Genomic DNA, 24,625 nt, shown 5'->3' with positions numbered 1-24,625 from the left:
TCCCTGTTGATGGTGGTCGAATAGCCTCCTTTAGTATTTCTTGTAGTGCAGGTCGTGTATTAGAAAATTCCCTCAGTTTCTCTATGTCTGGAAAGGTCTTTATTCCTCCTTCATATCTAAAGGATATCTTTGCTGGATATATTATTCTTGGCTCATAATTTCTCTCTTTCAATAGTTTGAATATTTGGTTCCACTCCCTCCTGGCTTGTAGAATTTCTGCTGAAAAATCTGATGACAATTTAATGGGCTTTCCTTTATAGGTTTCTGTCTTCTTTTCCCTGGCTGCCTTGAGGATTCTTTCTTTGTCGTTGATTTTAGACAGCTTTAATACAATGTGCCTTGGAGAAGGCCTGTTGGGATTGATGTAATTAGGTGTTCTATTTGCTTCTTGGATTCGAGGATCCAGTTCTGTCCACAAGTTTGGGTAGTTCTCATCAGCAATTTGTTTGAATATATTCTCTGTTCCCTTCTCTCTTTCTTCTCCTTCTGGTATGCCCATTATTCTTATATTGCTCTTTCTGATGGAGTCAGAAAGTTCTTGTAGAGTTCTTTCATTTCTCTTAAGTCTCAAGTCTCTTTCTTCTTCCATCTGTTTCACTTCCAGGTTTCTATCTTCGATGTCATTGATTCTTTCCTCCATCTGGTCAACTCTACTACCTAAGCTGGTTATTTCATTCTTAATTTCTTCTATTGAGTTCTTAATCTCCAGAAATTCTATTTGGTTCTTTTTTAAAATTTCAGTCTCTTTCGTAAAATGCTCATATTGTTCTTTGATTGTGTTTCTGAGTTCATTAAGCTGCCTTTCTGTGTTTTCTTGCATCTTGTTGAGTTTTTTCAGAACTGCAATCTTGAATTCTCTGTCATTTAAGTCACATATTTCCATATCTTTAAGTTCCTTTTCTGGGGACTTTTCACTTTCTGAGCTGTCTTGTTGCCTTGGTTATTCATGGCAATTACTGATTTATTATTTCTCTTCCTAGACATCTACAAGGTTGATAGGAAGAGGTCTTTCTTTTGTTTTCCAGTACTTGTGGGTAGAATGTTTTATTTTCTCTCTGACTGCAGCCTTTTTTTCTCTCTCACATGGTAGTGCTATGTTTTCTCCGCACTATTCCAGCTTCTCCCACAATGGGGGGGATTCCCTGGGAGACGGGCTTCTCCTCTGTTAATACTTCGTCTAGGTCACAGGGCGCAGTGTCCCGGTGGGTATGTGGAGAGCTTTTGAAGTTCCAAAGCTGTTCCAGCTCCAGATTCAGAGCCCGTATGCTTCAGCAGTTCTGTTTACTCCTGCAGGGATCCGCTCAGACAGGTGGGGCCAAGGGCGGGGTGAGTTGTGAGAGGTGGCCCAGAGCAATGGCGGCGACCACCACCACAGCCGGTCCTGCTTCCACAGCTCCCTCCCCTTTGCCGGAACTAGTTGAGCTGTGAATTTGTGTCTGCGGTCCACAGTTCTCAGAACAGCAAATATTCTATTCTTTTGATCTGACACTGCTACTGTTCCGCTTCTAGCACCGGGCAGGTGGGGGCGGGGCGAGCTCTGGGAGGGTAGGGAGGGGGCGGCTAGTCTCAGTGCCTAAGGCTTCTATTCTCTGCTCGGCAGTGAGGGCTTAAACCACCGTTTTCAGCCTTCTTCCCTCGGTCTTTTGTCCAAGGTCTCTGCCATGAGTGTTGGGTTCAGCTGTGTTATATGCTGCCCCCTCAGCCATGTGGGCCACAAGCAGAGCCCTAGCAGCCCGAGTTCTTACCTCTCCCACAGCTGCGGTAGTTCCGGGATGCAGCGAGCTCGGAGCACTGAGCTAGGTCTGCATCCTGCGCCCTCACGGCTCCGTCACCACACTTCTCCCTTCCCTCCTCCCCGGCTCACGCGATTCGCCCACCTTTAGGTGAATTCAATAGTGGGCCTCTTCGTCTTGCCTGTCTGGTGTGCAGGGAGTCCTTTGTGGATTTATAGTTGTTCGATTAGTTGTAAATTCCAGGGGAGCTTTACTGAGGCTCACCTCACGCCGCCATTTTGATGACATCAATCACATTTTGGTTTATGAATGCTGTAAACCCAGAAGTAAATGCTTCGGTTTTCGAACACGACTCAGAAGTCGAATATGTCGCACGGCTTCTGCTGAGTGCAAGATCCTGAGGCCTAGTTGTTGGCTGTTTTCAGAACATTTCAGAACTCATGGATTACGTTAGAAAACCGAGGTACCACTGTATTTAATCATGGTGCCAACTGGGATGGGAGTTAACTAGCCATAAAAACAGGACCCACTAAAACAGTGACTTAAAGAATGAAGAAGTTTCTCTCTGTGGTAGTATTGGTGCCAGGTGTGAAGGTGGCCATGTTCCAACCAGTCCATCACAGACCCAGGTGCCTTCTATCTTGTTGTCCTGTTACAGTCGTACCTCAGTTTTTGAACGTCTCAGTTGACAAACATTTCTGTTTACTAACACTGTAAATTTTATGGATCTATGGTATCATTAGATAGTAAAATTCATGCTAAATTTGCAGTTTTAGGGGTTGATTTTAAAGGTCTGGAATGGATTAATCCATTTTGCATTACTTTCTATGGGGAAACTGTGCCTCAATTTTCGAACATTTCAGAACTCAAATGGACTTCTGGAATGGATTACATTTGAAAACCCAGGTACCACTGTATTTCCAAAAGCATTGTCATCATCTGCGTGAGTTCCAGTGGGAATTAGTTGGAAAGGTGGACAAGGTATGCCCATGTCTTAAGACCTAGATAGAGAATTGGCACATATCACCTCCTCTCACATTCCTTTGGGAACTCCAATACCTGACTGCACCTAACTAATTGCAAAGATGCCTGGGAAATGAAGTCCCTGATAAGAATTGAGTAACTGTGGAAGAAGGGGAGAATGAACTTTGTTGGACACTGGGCAGCCTTTGACATATTGCCCTTGTATGTATTGAATATAGCTCATTGTGTGTTTATAACATAAATGCACCCAGGTTATAAATATTGGTTGTTTTTCTTTTTCAGAAAGAAGATCTGAGCCTGCCATGCTGTGTCTATGGACAATTGCACAGTAATGAATCATTGTGTCTTCAGAAGAATGGAAGAAAACAAGGACAGGTAAAAATATCATTAAAATTAAAATAAAATTTTTTTATGTGCAACAGTTAAATGCAGAGCTTCATCTAAGCCTGTGTAAGTTAGTGGGGGCTATCAAGAATTTGGAGATAGCCAAATTTCATGTGTTCCCTTTTAATATCTCTAATTTCTGACACCAGAAGAGGGATACCTTTGTTAAGTCTGAGGGAATTTTTCTAGGATTTGGAAGGAAGAATTAGTATAACTAGAACTGATGTGGGATAGAATTAAATATTTGATTCCAAAAACTATGGCTACTCATTCGAAGAAACTGTGGACACATGCTCAGATATGTTGTGTCGAGACTTGTGGGTAGCCAGTTCCCTAAAAGGAAGCCAAGGCAGACTCTTAACTCTTGGCAGCTACATTTACACTTCAAGTCATCATCGCTTCCTCTTCCTTCCATCTCCTCTTTTTTTTTTCCCTTAAAAAGAAATTATTAATTTTAATGCCCAAGAAATTCATAGTTACATTTTCCTAATTAAAAATAAAAGGGAAGTCCCCATTGATCCTCTGCCCCAGTTTATTTCCCGCTCCTCACCCCACCCCTGCTTTTCCCAGAAGTAACCACTGGGATCTACTTTTGTGCATTTCCTTCCAAAACTTTTTCTATATGCCTATATACATAGAGAAAACGTCATTCTTTCCTTCCTTCCTTTTTTCTTTCTTTCTGTTCTTTAAATACAGGCTGTCATATTATGATTGTCAGTCTATTTTGTAACCTTTTAAAATAATTTAATAAGGTCTTACGATATTTTCAAGACGGTAATGTGAATCTATCTTGTTTTCATGCTGCAGCGAAGTAAATATGTATCCATAGTATGGGAATCTCCCTGTTTATCCAGCTGTTTTCCTGTTGGTGGTGGGTAGATAGGTTCCGTTTTGTGCCCTTATTACACTGTTGGGATGCACTTTCTGGTATATGCCTTCCGAGTATATGGGCAGACAGTTGTCTTAGGTGGTTACTGAGGAGTGGAGCTGTTGGGTCATCCTGTGTGTGCATTTGAGATCTTAGTAAATATTTTCAAGTTGTTCTCGAAAGAACACTACTTGTCAACTGGCTACCAGATTTCCTGTTTGCCGACCCTTCTGCCGCACCTCTGTTCTTCTTGCTTTTTCGTTTTTGCCAGTCTGTTGGTGAACAAGGGTATCTCTCCATGACTGTAATTTCCCCCTCCTTCTCTTTACTCTGGGGAAGTTCTTGGGTCTCTCTGTTACCTGGTTTCATCTCCCAGTGGCCCTGTCAGCCTCTGTCCTTACAAAGACCCCGTGACCTATCCTGAGGCCCAGAGCATCTGCACAGTCCGGCTCCTTCCCAGGAGTGGGTGCCACTTCATTTTTCCTTCTGAAAAGAATCCAAGTATGCTTTTCCAGGAGAAGTTGTCACAGGATTACCTGCTTCTCTCTTGATCCCTGAGGTGGTTATGAAGAGCATTTGGTTGGACTTCCCTCCTTCAGGTTGTTTTATCCACCACCACCACCACCACTACCACCACCACCACCACCACCACCACCACCCTCAAGGCACCAACGTGAGTATCACTTAGCTCACTCATCTCATTTAATTCTCAAAATGGCCCGATAAGGTAGGAAGTTGTGTTGTTCCCCCCGTTATGGGCGTTAGGTGATGTTAGGACAGAAATTCTTTCAACACTGACTCAAACAACAACAAAAATAACAACAAAAACTCTGTCTTGCTGTGGAGCCCAGCTCCTAGCCATCGTTCTTACTTTAAGTGACAGACAGACAGACCCACACTTGCCGAGTGATGAGTCCTTCTTGCGGACATAGCTGTGGAGCCATCATGCCATGTTTGCGGTTGCCTTGACCACACTCAGTTGTTATTCTGCATCTGTGGTCTTCCCAGAGGACGGGGTCGGAGTTGAGAGTGGTGGTTTGGGGTTTTGTCCCCACCCAGCATGTAAACGTGGACTCTTGTATAACACCAGCTCCCCTGTTCTGGTGTCCAGCTGGGGGTGGCAGCCTCACCCGCATTCATCCAAAATACTTCTCTGGAAAAGAGGTGTTCGGGTTGAGCATATTTATCATGGGGAGGAAATCTACTTTATTAGGATAAATACACAAACTGAGCTGTGGAGGGAGAGGCAGTTCTTCACTTGCCCCCGATAGACCTGAGGCGCATTCTACCCTAAAACGTTTAACTTTGGAGCTCATTCTAAAAGGAGGCAGAGTGCAGTTTGAAAGGCCTTCCTGGGCACCTCCCTCTCTGTTATGTTTCAGAGACATAAAAGTCTAGAGCTGGAAGAGATCCTAGGCTCATTGGATCATTTCTTCTACATTATTATAGTTTTAAGCAGTCAGGCCTAGAGTGATGAAATGATGGTTCAAATACACACTGAGACAAGCCTCAGTCTCCAGTCTCTGGGGTCTGGCTCTGGCTCTTTGCACAACATCACAGATACCTCTCAAGTGATTTTCAAGAGACCAATCAGCTCTCATTCCAAAACTAGAGCTTATTAGCAGGCAGTGCCTTGAGGGAAACTAGTCTATTGCTCAATCAATTGATTATTCAGTGGGCATTTATTGAATACTACTGTGTGCACCAGCGATAAAAAGATGGGTAAGATACGAATTCTTAGGAAATTCAGAGTCTTGGGAGGTTGAGGAGGAAGTTGTACATACTATAATATGAGCAATGGTTAAGTGGAAAACTTCAGTTCTTCATTGGTTAATGGGGCAATAATAGTATCTCCTGCAACGGGCTGTTGGGGCATGTTCTGAGTTAATTACAGTAAAGCACCTGGCATATAGTAAGCAGTTAATAAAGGCAGGTGTTTTTGTACCTGTTTATTTTTATTCCTACATAGATTTAGAAACCTAGCAAATTTTTTGTATCAGGAGATTGATAGGAGCAGACTTGTGTTTCAGTTGACCCAGTTTCTCATCCTATATGTTTTTATCTTTTTAGTGTCTACCTCACCTACTGGACTGTGAATTCCACAGGGCCAGCTCTTGCCTGTTTTGTTCACTGTCATTTACCCAGTGTCTGACACACAGTAGGTGCTCACTAAGATTTCTGGACTGATGAGTAGAGGGGGTGGAGTAAAGAAAAAGGTTGGGGCCCTGGATTCCTGAGGTGAGATGATGTGACAAAGCCTGCCCGTGAGAAGGACCTCAGCTCACCTGAGGCCAACTACTTTCCTGAGGAGAGGGGTTCCCTGGAAACCCTGCCCATAGATGTCACTACCCTCTGTGGGAACACAGTTTTGCTCCAGGGATTTATAGACATTTTGTCTTTTAACCAAGAGACTTTATTGTGAGGAGACCATTTCCATAGCATTTGCTGACTGAGTAGCCATTACTTGTCACTTCTACTTCTGGTTGCTAACTCACAAGAACACAGGATTTCTAGACGATTAAGCTGCCGGGGAATACAGTTTTCTGTTGCCATCAGTGACCATGGGCGAATAACATCACTTCTCTGTGTCTCCGTTTCCTCAGCTGTGCAGCAGTGGAGTTAGGCAAGCAAATTTCTAGTGTTCAAAGGGGAAAATTTTGAGGGGAAAACTCCTTGCCCTTCTTGTAAATCCTTCTTATAAATGGACTTGTGGTGAAAGGGGTAGATAGTTAGGACTCAGCCCATGCTGGAGAAGTGGAAAGGTTTAAGTTCTTTCTTTCTTTTGGTTATTCATTCATTAATTCATTCGGTCAGTCAGTCGGTCGGTCAGTCAGTCAGTCAATTAATATCCCATCATTGCTCAGCAGCCCATAACAACTGAGAAAAATGCTCAAAGCAGGGATTAGGCTTTTCTGGCAGGGCCTTTCACTCTCAGATTGTACAAATGTGTGTGTGTCTCTTTTATGAAAATAAAGATATTCTCTGGCTCACTCATTTATTCCAGTGTGTTTTGAGCCCCTCCTTTGTGCCACCTCTGCTAGACTTTACCTGTAAGGTGTGGCCTTGTCTGGTGCAGTGACAGCCCACATCTGGCCCAGGACCCAGCATACAGTAGGCTTTCAGCAGCTTTGATGGATTGAATTGGCTGGAAAAACAGAGTGATTTTTAGATGGCAACATGAAGGGCTGTATCCAAACCTGAGATTTGCTGTAGGGTCCTGTTCTGTTTTCATGCTCCAGGGGTCGGGGATTTGTATCACCTTCAGACCCGCCAGTTTCCCTGCTTGTCCTTTATTGTTCTTTTCTTGATTTGCTTATCAGCTTCAATCTCGGCCTTAGGCCAGAGCTGTTTCGGTCACTGATTTTTCATTAGCTCTCCGTTCACTGCCGATAGGGCTGTGTGGGACCTGCTCCACTTGCTCTACCCTCCAGAAGTTCAGCTGCTGACCTTGAGAAGCTGGAAACCCAAAGAAAGGGAGAGTATAACCTCTCCTGACCTGAGGCTGTAACCTTAACTCTCGGATTCACCACCCCTGTGACCTGGGGCAAGGCATTTCTCCTTTCAAAGGTGACTTCTTGGGGATTCCACCAGCATTTCCCACAGTCTGTTCCTTAGAGCATGGTTTTCTCCAAATACCAGTAGGCATTACAGGGAAAAAATGGGGCCGGTCGCCAAACTTATGTGGGCATTGCTGGTTTAAGCTCAGTTAAACATGGCCTTTTTTGCTGGACTCAACAGAGCCTCTAAAAGGCCAGTATCCATGGAGGGGGGTCTCTCAAGAGAAGGTAGAGTGTGCAGCCCCCACATCTGCTGTTGCACAGATCACACTTGGGATGTGCTGGACTGGGAGAACTTGAAGCTTCCTCCCCATGCTTGGTGATGGGCCTAGGACAGAAAGGCAAAGTAACCATAGCCACAGATGTTGGATTTTTTAATCCAAAGTTAGCAATTTTTTTTTTTCCCAGTAAGAACATAAAAATGTTACTGTAGGCGAAAGATGGAAGAGGTCATCCAATTCCTGTCATACGCCTCTTGGTGAGTGAGTTGAGAACAGTGGGAGTGCCAGGTATCTTCATAAAGGTTTTTATTCAGGCATAAACCGTCCTGTGCAAAGAGCACTGGACTACAAATTGAAAAACCGCTGTGCATATTCTGTCCTCGTCTCTTCCTGGCTGTGTGACCCTTGTGTGTGTGTCTTTACTTTGCCCTCAGATTCCTCATTGGCTTAAAAGAAAGGGATGGGGTGATTGATGAGTTTCCTTTCAACCTTCAAATGTTTCGGTCAGGTATGTTGTTTCAAACAACTGTAAGCCCCATGAGGGCTGACAGGGTCTGTGTGTTTTCTCATTGATTCCTCAGGGCAGTGCCAGGGATATAGTAGTTACTCACCAAACATTTGTTGAATGAATATGGAAACAGAATAGGTTCCTTATTATATCCATTGGCATAACCCGATAGACAGCTATTATTAAATTACTGTTAAAGTAATTTAATGGGTCCACAAGATCTTATTTGAGACACATGAAGATTCCGTGAGGGAAGTGATACTATTTTGTAGACGGGAAACGGAGATTTTGAGAGGCAGAGGGCTGGATGGTGGTCCTGTAGCAAGGAATGAAGAACCCAGACTCAGACCCAGTTTCCTGAACCCCATGTTCTGCTTTGTTGTATTGTTTTCCACCAAACCAAGTTTTTATCCATCCGTATACTGGCCAAATACGTGAATTAGGACAGTGTCTCAGATGATCTGCCGTGAAGCCACTGAAAAAAGACCTTCAGTGAGCCTGGCTAATTTCTCTACACAGCAAATTTAATAATATCTACTCATTCTGGCAACTCCTGAAGGGCGTTTAATATACATTGGCTCCAAATGTCACAGCAACCGAGTAGAATGTCCACTGCTGACCTCCATTTTGCAGATGGAGAAACGGTTGAAGTACCTGCCCAGTGTCACAGATCATTGTAGGGTTTAGACTTAAACCTGTGTCTTTGACACTCTCACGGGAGAAAGCCCCTGGCCTTCTCACCACCCCCCTGCTTCTCACCTGATTGGGACCCTCATCTTGCCTTCTCCCTGCAGAAGCCCCTCTGCAGAACGGGAGGAGCACTGCGGCTGCCCCCGGGGAGGGTCTGGGCTTCAGCCAACGTGATCCCTGTGAGGTGCAGAGCGTGGGCATTTTAGTCTCATTGGGAGCCCATCAGCATGTTCCTAATTCCAGGCAGCCTCCTCATAGGGGGGCCCTAGTGACAAGGGGAACTGCCAGGAAGGTGCTAGAGGACGTGGTGAAGAGCTTGGCCCACTGGTTGAAGTTTTCCAAGTTTCAATTTGCCATCTGTGAAGGTGGATAACAGTGGTGCTTAGGCCGTAGAGTTGATGGGAATGTTCAGTGTGGTAAGAATTGCTGTAGCTTGTGGTCGCTGGGCTGGCTAATACCCAGCACATGGCATTCGTCTGTTTCAGCCTGAAAGTCATTCTCCCTCCAGCCACAGAACCAAAGAGGAGCTGTCAGAACGCGTGCCCTCTGCTTTCTGAGGACCATCCCTAAGGGATGATCACTTTGAAAATGTCCTTCAGCTATTGTTTGTCTACGATGTGCTGAGTACGTATCAGCGCCCTGCGCGATGCAGTCAGACGTGGCCCCTGCTTCCAGTCTAGGAGGGGAGATGAATATATGTCATGGGAGACAGGCAGGGCTTAAAGAAGGGCCTAGCAGGGTCTGGCACACAGTGTGTACCCGGGAAATGTCTAAAAACACACAAACGAGGGACTCAAGGACACAGCGCTCCGAGATGGCACCAGGAAACAACGCACAGACACAGCAGGTAGGAGAAGAGTGTCTCGGAGGGCTTTGTCTCTGGCCCACGCTCGTCTGGCAGAGGAGGCTCACCCAGCCCCTGCCCCGTGGCCAGATGGTAGTGTGGGAAAGGCAGCACCTGGCATAATGCTGAGCTCTGCTGGGTCTACACCGTGTGCGTCAGTCTCCCTCCTGGGGAATCTGATAGAAAATTCCTGCCATGCAAGAGCGTGGCACTTTGCCTGGAGGTAAATCAACCTTTTCAACTCTGAGGGCCAAGAATCAGACTTGGAGAGCTGCGCGCGGGTGGGGGGTGGGGGCAAGTGAACCTTGATGGTTGATGTGCTCACTGGGCCCTCATAGCTACAGAATTAGCAAGATGCATTCAGAAAGCACTGGTTTTGTCTGGGATGTTCTGCTAGGGTGCAGATGGGCAGAGTGTTGAGGTGTTTGTTCTCTAGGTGGGAGAAGAGCATGGGCAGGGGGTTAAGGCTTTCCCCGGGATCCCTGCTGGTAGTCGAGCTGAAGGTGGCTTTTCTCCCAGCTCTGTGCAGTGCTGTATGCAGGGTTGCTCCGTCGGAGCAGGAGGCAGCATCTTTGAGGATGGGTGCTTGCCGAGGACCTGCTGTGTGCCACACCCGGTGCTGGGCTCAGGGATAGATCTGAGACTAGGACAGGCAGGGCCTGAGAACAGTCCAACAGGGCCCCTTTCCTGGAGGGCTTGGCAGTCCAGCCTAGGTTTTACAAGGGCAGGGAACTAAACAGGAAGCGGAAACAGAGTGAAAGGAACCCTGAATGGGCAGGAGGGAGGCCTTTCACCCAGTCTTGGTTTGGGGTGAGTATAAGGGCAAGATGAGGGTAAACTGGCTTCTGGGGGGAGGGGATTCAAATTTGTAGTGTTTGTCTATTTCCGTGGTGTAAGTGCTCTCCCCATGGTTAGCGTCAGCCTGCTAATGCGAAGTCACCAAGAGGTGACCCATCGGCTCTCCCAGGGTGAGCTGGCTTCAGCACACCACTGTGTTAGCCACTCCTCCGGCTGCCGTTTCCTCGTCTCTGAAGTGAGTGGGTGGGACTGGACAGCATGAAATTCCTTGGTGAACTCCAGAGCATGATGTAAATGTGAAATAGTGAGGCTCTCTCGTAGCTTTGAAGTTGTATGACTAACACTGTTTCCCAACTCTTCTAGTCAGGATCCACGGCCAAGAGTGGGACGGGATATTCTGATCTGTTTACAAACTTTTCTTTTTTTTATACCATTTTAAGACAATCTAAATCTTTTCTTTATGTCAAAAAGGAATAGCAAATTACTTGTAGAAACCTAAGAAATCACAAGCAATTGAAAGAAGGAAACAGCGATTTATTTGGTCTTTTGCATAGAATCATTGGATGTGATCTTTCTTTTTATTGGATAAATTTGACATGTAACAATGTGTGTATTCAAGGTGTACAGCATGTTACTTTGATACATTTCTATGTTGTGATATGGTTGCCATTGTAATGATACCACATTGCATACCTATAGAACAATCTTATTGTCTACATTCAATATGCTGAACTTTAGATCTCTGTGGCTTTAGAACTCACTGGATGGGATCTGTTGCTCCTTTAGACCCACGCTCTCATTTTGCCAGTGAGGAAACTGCCCAGAGGGGTGCTGTGCCTGGGGGTTACACAGTGAGTTAGTAGCAGAGGTGGAGTTAGAAGCTGGGTGTCCTGTAGCCTTGAATGATGGGCGGAGTCATTGCCCAGTTATCTGTTGGCCAGGTTGTCCTTGTGTTAGGACTGAGGTTTTTTTTCCCTCCGTAAATTCGGACTAGTGAGAAAAGTTTTCACCATTTCCTGACTTCCCTTCTTGCTTTACTTCCTGTCCCCTTGTCCCCAGGTCACTGTAGTCCTCCTTTCTTTGGTGTACCTGTCATATTCTTAGGATGTTTTCATGACAATTTATTTTCTCACCCCCCCCCCCCCCCCATATAGCTACTATTTTAGTTTTGGTGGTTTGTGGGTGTTTTGTTTTGTTAGCCAATTTTTAGTTTTCAATATTATAATGATAGCAATTTTTTAATACTTCTTCTCACGTATATCAGTGATTTCTTATTATAGTACCTTTATATGCATTCTTCTAAAGGGCTATAAACTATCTCATTCACTTAAACATTTATTGAGCGACTCCTGTATGTTCTGTACTAAGAATGAGCGAGCGGGAACTTATCGCTGCCCCTGCCTGTGCAGGGGTCCTGATTAGTGGGGAAGTCAGCTGTTCGCTTCATAATCACATGGACAGACTGTCCTGTTAGGTCACAGAGATGGAGCTGTGGATGTTTTCATAGCCTGTCCTCTACGTCCCAGAGCAAATTGAAGGGGGGTTTTGCCTCTCCGGTGAAATTTGGGAATGTTTTCCTTGGGGAAGGATGAGCATCGCAGGCAGAAGGCACACTTTCCCACGTGTGGAAAGTGAAACAAAAAGGATCATGAAACTACTATTATTGTAAAGACAATGTTGTGCTCGTGGACAGTAGGTATATTTTAAGTTCTGAAGTGATCAGAATTCTAATTACACCCGACAACCCCTTTCTTTGTGTTCTATACCTTTTTATTATATAATGTATTACAAGGAACTGGATTTTACATTGTATTTTTCTACCCAAATATATATTTGGAAAATTTTCAAACCTACAGAAAAGTTAATAGGATAGTATTTCCTTCACCTAGATTTTATTTGAACATTTTACCTCATCTGATGGGTGTGTGTGTGTGTGTGTGTGTGTGTGTGTGTGTATGTATGTGTTGTGTGTACAGATACACTTTTTTCCTCCTGGACCATTTGGAAACAAATTGCAGACATCTAGACACTTTTCCTCTAAACACTTTGGCCTATAACCCTCAAAAATAACTACATTCTCCTACATAATCACCTGCTGTTATCCACCTCTATAAATTAACAATAATTTTAGAACATCTTCTAATATCCAGGCCATATTCGTATTTGCTCAGTTGTGCCCAAGCACCTTCTACAGCTCTTTCCCCTTCTCCCCCTCTCCTACCCACTCATCCAGGAACCATTCTTGGCTGAAGCTTTGCATTTGGTTGTCAGGTCTCTGTCTCCTTCAGTCCAGAACAGGCCCTTCCCTTGTGTCTGTCCTCCATCGCGCTGGGATCTGAAGAGTCAGATCCTTGTTCTGGATTTGTCTGAGGTGTCCCCACGGTCCTGTGTTCCTCCTCCTTCTTCCATGAATGTCCAGTGAAGCCCAGAAGCTGGAGTAGGTCCAGGAACAGCATTTCTAGTAACAAGACCTCACTGGTGACATCGTCACCGCCAAGGTCAGGATGACCCATGGCTGGTGACACTGAGTTGACACCCGGTTAAGACCACAGCCTGCATTGTGTTTTGGTTTACATCTGATAGAGATGGTATATTGACCATAATTCTAGCACTTACTGGGAAGGAAAACCTTTGTAATAAAAAATGTTATCTTACTCTAAACACAGGGCAGATTTTTTGTTTGTTTGTTTGTTTTAATTACAGAAACACATCAAGTATAAATACAGCTCTGACCTTTTTGTTTATTTGTTTAAGACTTTCAGATAAAATTGAGTATGTTTGATATCAACCTTACATGCATAGTACCTAAGGGAGACATTTCAGAGAAAGTCCTCGCACTTTTTTTTTTTAACGTCTCCCCCTCTTTTTTAATAGACCCAAGTCAAGTTGGGCTAGAGTGTGCTTGATATAGAGTGTGCACACTATGTTTATAACATTCAGGCAGAAAACAAGACCTCCTCAAGGTTAGAATGTCCTGGTGGAAGGGGAGTTGTGGAGAGTGACAGATGCTCCAAGTGTGTGTGTGTGTGCGCGTGCATGCAAGTGTGAACATGTCTGTATATGCTTTTGTTGTCTCAAGGGAGTATGAATGGTGAGTCAGGATGCCAAAAGTATTGTCAGATGTGACACAAATTAACCCTGTGCCAGTCTGTAGAAGGCACGATGGCAAGGAAGCCATAAAGTCAAGGAAATCTATCTCAAGTGTCTCCTTGGTGCCAGGCACTGTGCCAGGTGTTGTGAAAGGCACAAGCTGGCTCTGTGAGCCTCACAGTCTGGAGGGAACAGACCTGAACATGCCAGTCCCAGCGTGGTGAGTGTACAACAGGGAAGTGTGAGGCACTATGGGACTTTAGGGTGGACCTCACATTTCCCCGGAGACATAATAGTCAGAAAATGGAAGCGTACGTGAAGGGTAGTCAGGTAAAGAATGAGCCATGTGGAAGCGCATGCAAAGGCCTGAGGCCAGAGAGAACATGGCATGCTGAAAGAGGTGGCAGCAGCTCCGTGTGGCTGGATCGTGGAATGTGACAGGAGACTGGAAAGTGTGTGGGCTGGGAGGACTGAGTGAGTGAGCCCTGTGAGCCTTGGTAGGGAAAGACCTGAGACTGGGCTGTGGGCCCTGGGAGGCCACTGAGACATTTTCCGTAGGGGAGCAGCATGGTCAGATTTACATTGTGAGTAAAGACCTCTGGCTGGAGTGGGGGAAAAGAGTTGGAGGGAGACCAAACGTGGGGCTAAGAGACCAGCTAGGAGTAGCCTGTAGCTATCCAGGAGAGAGGTGATGAAGCTAATAAATACCTGTTGAGAATGAGTGGATAGACGGCTTGGATATCAATGGGAAAGGTAGAAATAAATAAAAATATTCAAGCAATAGACTTGAGATGGGATCTGGGGATTGAAGGAATCCATCCATCCAACCAATCAACCAACCAACCATTGTTTGATCCCCTTCTGTGTGTCTGGGGCTGTGTTAGGGGTGGGGAAATACAGTAGTGAATGAAATAGACATAGTGGTCCTTGCCTTGATGGAGTTTACCTTCTGGTGGGAGAGACAGACTATAAACAGACAAATGTATAAAAGTGACATTAGCTGGTGATGTGTGCTATGAGGAAAAATAAAGTAGAATAAAGGGATGGAGAATAAGATGTGGAATTTTAGATAGCGAGATGGGGGGGATTTTTTTGAGAGAATATATGAGCACAGACCTGAATGTTAAGAGAACAAGCCCTGCAGCCTTTTCAGAGGAAATCATGGCATGCAGAAGGGACAACACATGCAAAGGCCCAGGGGCAGGAAAGGGCTTAGTCTGTGTGAGAAACAGCATGTAGGTCAGTACAAATAGGTGATGATGAGACCATGTGTGTAGATCAGTCTGGTCAGATTTGTTACTGAGGGATCACATCTTGGAAGCTGCATCTCCTTGCCCTGTGCTAGCAAAGAGAGGGACCTACTAGGTTTTCCCAGGTGACGGGGGAGTGAACTGTCTCAAGAGGTGGGTTCCCAGTCTCTCCCATTAGAGATGGTTGAGCCAAGGCAAGAGAAGCACCTGGTTGGTGGGTTCTGTGTTTGGTTAGAGCTATGCTGTGCGTTTCAAGCATTCCACCAAATTCATGCAGGCAGAGAAGGGGGAATGTGACAGAATGAAAGAATATGTTTTATAATCATTTATGTTGGCTGGATCACCATCATATTTTCATGTGGTTTTTTTTTTTTTTTTTTTTGTGTGTGTGTGTGTGTGTGTGTGTGTGTATAAGTAAGCTGTTGATTTATAACTTCTTTTATTAATGTTGATTAATATTATGAAATTGTCCTGCTGGTTCTAATAGCTTTTCAGATCTTATTTTATTTTTTATGAGGAGGAATTTTTCCAGACATATAATCACATCATCTGCAAGTTAATAAAATTTCACTTCCTCTTCCTTTCTAATTGGCAGAAAATTTTTTTAATTTGTCTGATTAGATGGCAAATGCTTCCTGAATAATGTTAAACAATTGTGATATCTAGAGTCATTCTTACCTTATACTGACTTCAGTGGGAATGCACCAATGTTTCTCCTGAAATGTGATGCTGCTTTTCGGTTTGAGCTATATCGGTATCTCCTTAGGAAGTTTCCCTCTGTTCTTATTTTGTTAAGAGATTTTTCAAAAGTCAGGATAAGTGTTGTAATTTAATAAGATTGGCATCGAAGGCACCGTATCTTTTTTCTTTTGACTATGTTAATGAGATGAATTATACTGATAGATTTCCTAATATTGACTCATCCTGCATTCCTGAACTGAATCACATTTGGTTGTGTTCTGTATTTCTTTTAATAAAAAAGTATTTTAAGGTACTTGCCATCATTTAAATTAATGCTCCAGAAAGATGATGTTAGTGGATCCTGGGGCTTATAATAAATGCCAACAAGATAGCTTTACTTCGGTTTGAGAAGCCGGAGCTAGAGTGATGAACAAATCATTCATTCATTAATCGACGTACCATTATTGCATACTTGAGATGTACACAACACTGCTAGATGGTTGGCCTCCAGTGCCCCGTGTAGCTCAGAAACACTGTGATTCCATGTAGTGGTTCTGTGAGTCAGGATTTGTTGTTGTCGCAAGTGACAGAAATACAGTTCGTGTTGTGATGAAGCAGCACGGAGAGTGTAATGGCTCATATAAATAGGAGTTCTAACAGTAGGTCGCTGAAGGCATGGCTGGATTTGGGGTGCAGCGGTATTAGGTCTCGGTCTTGCTCTTTCCTTATTTGGCTCTGCTTTCTTCTGTATTGGCTGCATTCCCAGGAGGGCTTCCTCTGTGTGATACCTCCCAGAAGCTCTAGGCTGACATTCTCCCACAGCTGTGGAGTGAGAGTTTATCATTTGCACTTGTTCCCAGCAGGACTTCCCAAGTAGACTCATATTTGTTCAACTTGGGCCACATACTGTCTCCTGGACCTCAAGGGTAGGGGGATAGGGTCAGCCTCATCTGGACTCATGGACTAAGAGTGAAGGCAGGGTGGTCCCCCAATGCGAAGGCTAGGTGCTGTTACCCACAGACAAGGAATCAGTGCTGGGTGACAGAAACATGCAGTGTTCACGCCAGCAGTGCCCCTTCTCCTGTGGTTTTCACTGTCCACTTTCATAGGTGGGAGGGGAGGCTGCCAGGAGCCAGGATTCTGGAATACTTTAGCATAACTCTAATCTGACCATTCTAAACGAGGTTAGTAATTGATGACTGTGTGGTATTTAAGAACATGGGCTCTGGACATAGATCGCCTTGATTCCAATCCTGACTGTACCACTGTGTAAACTTGGGCAAATTACTTAACATCTCTGTGCTGCAGTTCCCTTGAATATATAATAAAATAAGACTAATAATAGGGTGTATCTCGTAGGATAGTTCTGAGAATTAAATGAGATAATGCATCTAAGAGGCACGTAACACACTTTCTTAGCCCAGGGGCTCAGTAGCTGTGAAACAAATGTGACATTATCAATATCAGTGGGTGTGGAGATAATGTCACCACCAATAATGATAATAATGGAACTTGTTATTTAATAATCACAATAATAATAAATCACATTAATAATAATGTGGCTTAGTATGATTATTTCTCTTTGACGTTTAAACATCTTGATGGAAGTTGGCCGTGGTTTTCAGTTTGTGCCTTCTTTGCACTAGTGCTTCACTGAAAGTTTTCTCCCAACACTGTTTCTCCTGATGGTCGTTTAGTGACGGAATTCAGGAAGCGAAGACTGACTGGCAGCCCCTCCTGTAGAAATTGCAGAAAGAGGTCAGCTCTTGGAGAAGCATGAATGGGCCACTCTCCTGGGTTGAGCGTTTTGTCCACTGGGGACAATGTGTGGCTTTCATGGGTGACTCATCCTTGGGCAGCAGTGAGCATACCAGGGGAAAAGTGGAATGGAGTTCAATCCCACGTGTGCTGAGAGGGTGTCAGCCATTGCACAATGGGAGCTGGTAGGGGCAGGAGGGTTTATTTCACTGAGGACCAAGGAGTCAATTCAACTAGCAGTGGGTCAGGTTAAGCAACTGAAAGGATGTGAGAAAATGAAAGGTGCTAGCTTGGTGGGCTCGGCCTTTTTATTTTGAAAAATGCTCCTTTCAGCTCTGAATTGGCTCCTTGAACAGCAAGGAACAGTGCCAGTTAACCCACATTTAATTAGAAATTGGGTTAGAGGACATTCTCTTTCTCCCAGGGCATGTCCTGCATGTTGGACCCCTTCCAGTGGCTGGTACAGTGACAGCCATTTACCCAGCCTGGCGGTCTGGATGCTGAAATCAGCTGAGTGAACACACACCCCTCTGCTCCCACCTCTGCCAGCTCTCTCCTAATTGAATTTGCCAGCTCTACAGAGAATTCGGGTTTTCCCTTGTTTTGCCTAGGGATTAATCTCCTCTGCTCTTTGGGAAACACCTCAACACACCCTCACTGTCAGATTTTTATTTTCCTCTTCAGTGAAAGATTTCCTCTCGTGGGTGAAATTAGGCAGATTTCCTTTTGTCTGGTGACTTCCCCCTGGTGTGTGTGTGTGTGTGTGTGTGTGTGTGTGTGTGTGTGAAAGCTTCCCTCTCTCCCTCTCCCAGGCCTCTCTGTGCCTTCTTTTGGGGGCTGGGACCCACCCGGCAGACAGTGATACAGTGACTCCCTTGTCTGCTAGGTTCCCACCAGCTGATGAGCAAGGTCATGTTCAAACTCCTGACACCTGCTTATCAAAACCACCAGCTGTGCTCCACAAAGATTGCCCCCTCCCCCACAGGGGAGATGAGAATAGACCAGGGAGGGTCCAAGAGCCAGAGAGTGAAGGACATTATCCACCAACGTTTAAGGCGTGGGTGGGCATTTGATTGGACAACTGGGCTCCGCAGGCTCTCGATGATGTGAATGCCCCACCGTAACAGGTGTACTGTGCGTTGGAGAGGTCTTTTAAAGACAAGAAAACGTTTGCGTGTACAGTATATAATTTGATCCTCTTTCTTGCAGTTTTTGCCAGCAACATGACTTTTTGTAAAGCATTTTTAGATCACCCACCTGCCTCTTATCATTTGGAAGTGCTGCAATTACATGATGTATGTAGCATGTGATACATATTTCTGTATCAGGAAATGCATAGATTGGATGGTGGGATTTCAGTAGCCGTAATGAATGACTGAAGGATGGTGTGTTTGTGATCAGATGTATTCCTCTGTCCTTTTTGTGGGTGTGGGTGCCATCAGGGGTCCTCCATGGGGATTGTCTGCTCTGTGAGTTCCCTGGTGGATTCTGAGGATGGATCTGGGTGGGACCCCTTCCTTGTGGTGCCTGGAGGTGTATCTTACAGGGTGGGTGCCTCAGTCTGCGAGAGGTGGCCACCTGGGGATTGGAAAGCAAAGAGCTCATCATACCTAGAGCTGCTTGGGGGTTGGTGGGAGAAGACCTTTCTCTCCGGTGAATGCTCTGTGATCTTGACAATGGAACAAGGGTGGTGAAATGTCTGGGGCTTCAGGTAGGGGCAGATCCAGTTTTGAGGAATCTAAAACTTACATAATTTTTTTTGGGGGATTCAAGAAACAGAATTTAAAAATATTCTTTTCCAAATTTTATAAAAACACAAGATCATGTGGACACCTTTCTAAGGAGGAGCTTCAGCTTTGTTAGGCTCCTGGTACATCCATTTGGGGCTGTAGCAACAAGTGGAGACACACTGTGAGGAGAAACTTGGAGATGGGGAAGTAAGAGGTCATCTCTAGGCCAGATTAGAAAGGGGCTGTCGTGTTCCCGCATGTCTATGCACAGCCACTCAACTCTGAGATGCAGTAAAAAGCAAGCATAGACATTTATGTACATGAATGGGCATGGCTGTGTTCCAATAAAACTTTATTTACATAAACAGTTTGCCCACCTCTGGTCTAGACAATTAATAATTTCAGGTTTGGCAGATTGCTAAAAAAAGTAATGTTAATAAAATGAAAAACAAATACTACAAATTTTTACTTTCGTGACTTTAATTTTTAGTATATTATTACTATTAATTTTATTATAGTATATTAATTTAATAATTAATATTATTAACAATTAATTTCATAACTGTAAAACACGTTGGGAAGTTTAGAAAAATATAAAGAGAAAATTTAAAAATCATTTAGAATTCTACCCCTCAGCAGTAAATGCTGCTAGTCAGAGTCGATGGCAGGAAATTTGCTTCTTGTATTGGTACGCGTATGCACACACATTGATTATTTTAATTGAAATTATACTGTCCCTGTAGCTTGGTTTCCAGCTTTCTTCTCGAGTCCAGGGGTCCAGGTGGTCATGGAAGTGGTGTAGTTTTAGAGGTGGGTGTGGTGAAGGCCGTGAGCGGTGGCGTCAGTCCTACATGTGAAGGTCAGTTCTGTCTGGGCTGGCAGGCCTTGGGCAAGTCCTGGTAGTTCCCCTATGAAATGAAGATCGTCCTACCCACCTTCCACGGTACTTATGACGATTAAATGAGACAACCCACAAAGAGGGCGTAGTGCTGGGCCAGGCAAAGCTTAAGGATCAGTGAAGATCAGACTAACAATATCATTGTTGCTATGATTGTGGTTGTGTTCTTGTAGGAGTGGTAGTGCCTCCTGGGTTTTGAAGCAGGTTCGATGCCCTGCACCGGAGACCCCCGCCCATAATCATCAAGCCCACCCGTCCTGGCATGGCTTGATGGGAACAGCAATGTCCCCAGCCCATCAGGTTCCGGCAGAAAGCATTGTCCCTCATGAGCCCGGCATGAGGGAGTCCACGTCCTCAGTGTCACATAGGATCCAGGACCATTCTGTGGTGGCCACTCCGAAGCATGGCCACCTCCACTTAACCAGCTCTCGCTGCTTCTATTTACCCTCAGTACGAGTCAAAGCCCCCCTGAGCACTGGGGGAGTGATCATCAACTTGTACAGGAGAGGAGACCAAAGTCCAAGGCCACATGGCAGGTAAAGAAATGGCTGTTGGGACACCTTTCTTTCTGATGTCAAATCCGCACCTGCTGTCTTTGCTTTGTTCAGATCTGGGGTCTCAGCCTCAGCGCCTCTGACATTTTGGGCACGATAGTTCTTTGTTGTGGAGCTGTTCTGTGTGTGGTAAGATGTCTGGCAGCGTCTCTACCCTGAACTCACCAGATGCCAGTAGCACCCATTCTCCCAAATTGGGACAACGAAAAATGTCTCCACACATTGCCAAATGTCCTCTTGGAGGCAGAAGAGGAGGCACACATTTGCCTGCTGGTAGGTGGGCTTGAGAGCGACTCACTGTCAGACTTGAATTGCTGTCATCGGTGTGTCCGAACAGGAAGCCCCAGGGAATTCCCTGTTAGGGCAGAAAAACATGAGATTCTTGTTCAAGAACACGTGCTCAGGACCATGGTATTCACATAAGTTCCAGGTGGTTTAACTTCACCTCCTTACGCCTAAAACTTAATTGTTTCATCAGCTGTGATTGTGTGTCTTCGTTAGGCTGTATGCCTCCCTGCTCTATTAAACGTGGTGCACGGGTCCCCGTTTCACCCTTCCTCCTTGACCCCCTTCTCGTTGCCACCTTGCACGGAGTCATGTACCTTTAACCAGGGAAGGGATGGAAACTTTTTCCCTGGGGCTAAATCCTGCTTTGAAATTTCCTTTTTTGGTCTCCTTCCTGGAGGTCCTGTGTCACCTGCTAGCACCCTCCTCTTTTGCCCATTTCCTTCTTCTAATTTAGCTGCTTCTAATTTCTTCTTCCTAAATTTAATGGAGTGTGTATAAATTAAGAGTGAGAGACGGTGAGTGAGGGCCCAACATCTCTATAGTAAAGTATATTTTGTGAAACAGCCCCTATCTGTTCTTGAGGAGAACTCTCCCCATTATTCAGGCCTTTTCACAATCACTGGGGTCCTTTGTTCTTGATGGTTGGGATTCATGGGAGTCAGAGCTCTGAGGGGGCAGACACCTTACTGAGAATGGAGCCAGAGACGAGTCGGGCAATTTACACACCTAAAGCTGGTGAGGAAGGTGCAGATTGCAGATGGTCAAGAGTCATCTCGAAAATCCTGCACACCATGCATAAAGAATAGCATGAAGGATTTTGTGTGTCCAACCCTGTACAAGAAATCACCTGTGCATTTAAAAGTCAGTGTACCTAGTTAGTACACAGTGAGGAGTGCATGTGCAAATAAATTCCACTGATTTTTAAGAATGTATAAGAGTGTGGAAAGGAGTGTGTGTCACTAAATCCTGAATAGCAAAGGCACTGTGTTGTGGCAGCAGGGAGCTCCCTGGTCCAAAGCCTGGACTCAGGTGGCAGCTGCCTGGGGTTCAGTTCCCGCTCCACCACTTCTGCCATGCGGTCTTGTTCTAGTTTATGGCCTTGCTGGGCCTCCGTTTCACCATCTTTAAAATAGGGATGATGATCATAACGCCAGTACTCGGCACAGAGAGCCCACTAAGTACTAACTGTCGCGCTGCTGCTGCTGTTGGTCTTGTCACTGTCACATCGTCATGACATTATCATTATTACCAATGAGTTTGAGAACTCAGTTTCTATTCCTGTACCCCTTGGTTCCGGTGTTTCCTTTAAAGAGATACGGGACAAAGTTCTGTCTCCAGTCGCCCATCACAGGGCACACCTGCGTGGGCTGAGGCTCTTCCCTGTGCTGCCTTGCTCACTTCTTGCTGCAACATGGCTCACTTGTTTCATCTCCTCCAGCGATTTGGCATGTCCTGCATACCCTGGCCCGTGCAGCAGGGTGACAAAATGCAGATGTGGCTCTGCCCTCCTCAGAAACCCGCCCACCTCTGACCTCGCTGTCCCAGCTTCCAAACACGGGTCCCTCGCTGAGGGTCCAGGATGAGGGGTAAGGAGTGGTATGTGACAGCCCACAGAGGTCAGAAGATCCAGGGAGGACTTTTAAACCTGCTCTGTGTCCCTGGATGGTCAGTGTTAGAATTGTTGGCAGGCTGGGGCACAGGCCCTCAACTTTGTGGAAATTTTGGGTTAATGGATTTTTTTGTACTGGTTTTATGAAATATTTTGACTTTCCAAGTTTATTCATGAGTGTTCTTCCAGCTGAAGTGATAAATGAAAAAGTTAAGCAATATGTTAAAGGGGGAAAAATAAGCCAGACTTATGAACAGGAGTTCCAAACTTAAATGCTGACAAGGCCAGCCAGAGAGGAAAATGAAAGCAGCAGCTTGGACGCTTCATTCTCTTTCCCAGGAACTCCTTCCCCTTCCTTGTTCCTGTCCATTTGCCAAGAGAATCCAGAAAGCGGGAACTTAATGTAACGTCTCTAAATCCTCATGATATCTCTTCAGATTTTGAAATGTTGGCAACTAATAGGGAACATTTTTTGTTTTTTGTAAATATGTCTCTGGGCTGGACTTGAAAAGCCACCAGCTCGCAAGGGACTTGAAACATACTGTGCTTATGCCTTTAGGTTTTACGGATGAGGAAACCGAGGTCCAGAGAGAAGGGACTTGTCCATGACTTCAGAGCTGGATTTGAATCCAGATCTCTGGAGCCCCGTCTCAGGACTTTTCCTTCCAATTCCATCCAGACAGAGTATTTCTGTTTAGCCTCCAGGAGGGCCATAGAGCAGAGTTTTACTGCAGGTGACGGGTCATCCAGACCCCGCTGAGGAGCTAGTGCAATGACGGCGACAGAAAGGGGCCCTTGGAAGCATGAGCATGGTCTTTATTCTCAGTTGGCTCAGGGACACTCACACATACCTAGAAGAGGCTGTTCTTCATGTATGTTATTTGTCTATAAAAAGTTAGTAAATAAACTATCTCCTCGAATTCATCATTCTGAAAATGGCATGGATTTAATTTTGCTGATGTTTAATCTGTTCTAGGCAAGCACATCCCATGTGGTACAATAGAGAATTTCCTGCCCAAGAATCTGTGTGGTTTAAAACATTCTGGAGATCTTAGCATGCACAGATCAGGCTGGGATCATTCCTGTGGTGTCATTCAGCCTGGTCCTTTGGCCAGAAAAGACCAGACTGCCTCTGGACTGGGTATCAGTCCCCAGTTTGCCCAGAGGAGCAGCCCTGCTGGGATAAGGTGATGAAAAATTTGTCTTTGCTAAGTAGTTGGTGTGGCCAAATGACTGAGCAAAAGGCGCAGAAACGAAATGTTTTCTGTTATGCAGGAAGAGAGGGGAGGGGCTGCTTGGTCTGCTCGGGAAAAGGAGAGTTTTATTTTTGCAAGTTATAGCACCATGAACCCCAAACGCTAAAGTCAGTCTCGTAAAGGAAATTGACCAGGATCCAGGAGCAGCCGTCAGGCCCCGGGAGGGTGACTCACGAGCAGCAAAGTTCCCGGAACACACCCGTCCCTGGCCAGCTATGAAGAGGCTCAGCCAGGGGGGAAAATGTGGGGGTGGGTGCTGCAGGCATGGCCTCTATTGAAAAAAAAAAGCAATGTGTGTGACAAAGCATCTATGCCCTGTGAGCAACCAGGTGGTTTTTCAAAATAGGAAGTTCTGCAGAAAACCATGCTGGCTGCCTGTTTTGGTCTGGAACACCAAGGGGTCGCTTTCCAAGCCTGATCTTGGAATAAACAAATTGGGTTCTAGCTGAGCCTCGGCAGGAGGCATGTGCAGTGGCAGCTCTTTTCATTCAGGGCTGTAGGAAGTGTTTCTGAAACCCCCGCGATCTATGACTCTCAACAGCAGGGACAACGGGTTTTGTAGGCTGAGAAAATCTGTGATTTATATGGCGTGATGGACACCCCACGTCTGACCCCTAAAGTTCTAGAACACACTGAGAGTTCATGTAAATAAGCAGTTATTTACTAACTTTTTATAGACAACATACATGCAGAAAAGGGTACAAATAACCACACAGCTTTCCGGGGTTTTACACACTGAGTTTACCTTTGCAACTAGCATCCAGATCAGGAACCACAGCATGGCCGGTGCTCCAGAAGGGCTCCCGTGGCCCTCTCCATGGGGGAGCCACTACCCTGACTTCTAACTGTGTTGAATGGATTCACCAGGATGTTGTGGCTTTGAGCTTAAAGAGTCCTAAGCAGGTGGTGCCCTAAAGCCGAGGG

At 45.3% G+C, this 24,625-nt stretch overlaps 1 protein-coding gene across 1 annotated transcript in view; it reads left to right on the top strand.

Annotated features, from left to right (window-relative positions):
- ARHGEF3 (Rho guanine nucleotide exchange factor 3) overlaps positions 1 to 24,625 on the top strand; it is a 295,758-nt gene that overhangs the window by 39,948 nt on the left and 231,185 nt on the right. Inside the window, exon 2 of the mRNA XM_019724204.3 lies at positions 3,000 to 3,092. Within this exon, the coding sequence (XP_019579763.2) occupies positions 3,031 to 3,092 (62 nt within the window). The 5' untranslated portion in view covers positions 3,000 to 3,030. The remainder of the gene's footprint in view (positions 1 to 2,999; positions 3,093 to 24,625) is intronic.

This window comes from Rhinolophus sinicus, chromosome 5 (assembly GCF_057876585.1).
Source record: "Rhinolophus sinicus isolate RSI-liver-muscle chromosome 5, RSI-T2T, whole genome shotgun sequence".
NCBI classification, from domain to species: Eukaryota; Metazoa; Chordata; class Mammalia; order Chiroptera; family Rhinolophidae; genus Rhinolophus; species Rhinolophus sinicus.
This window is presented reverse-complemented; position numbering and strand designations above follow the sequence as displayed.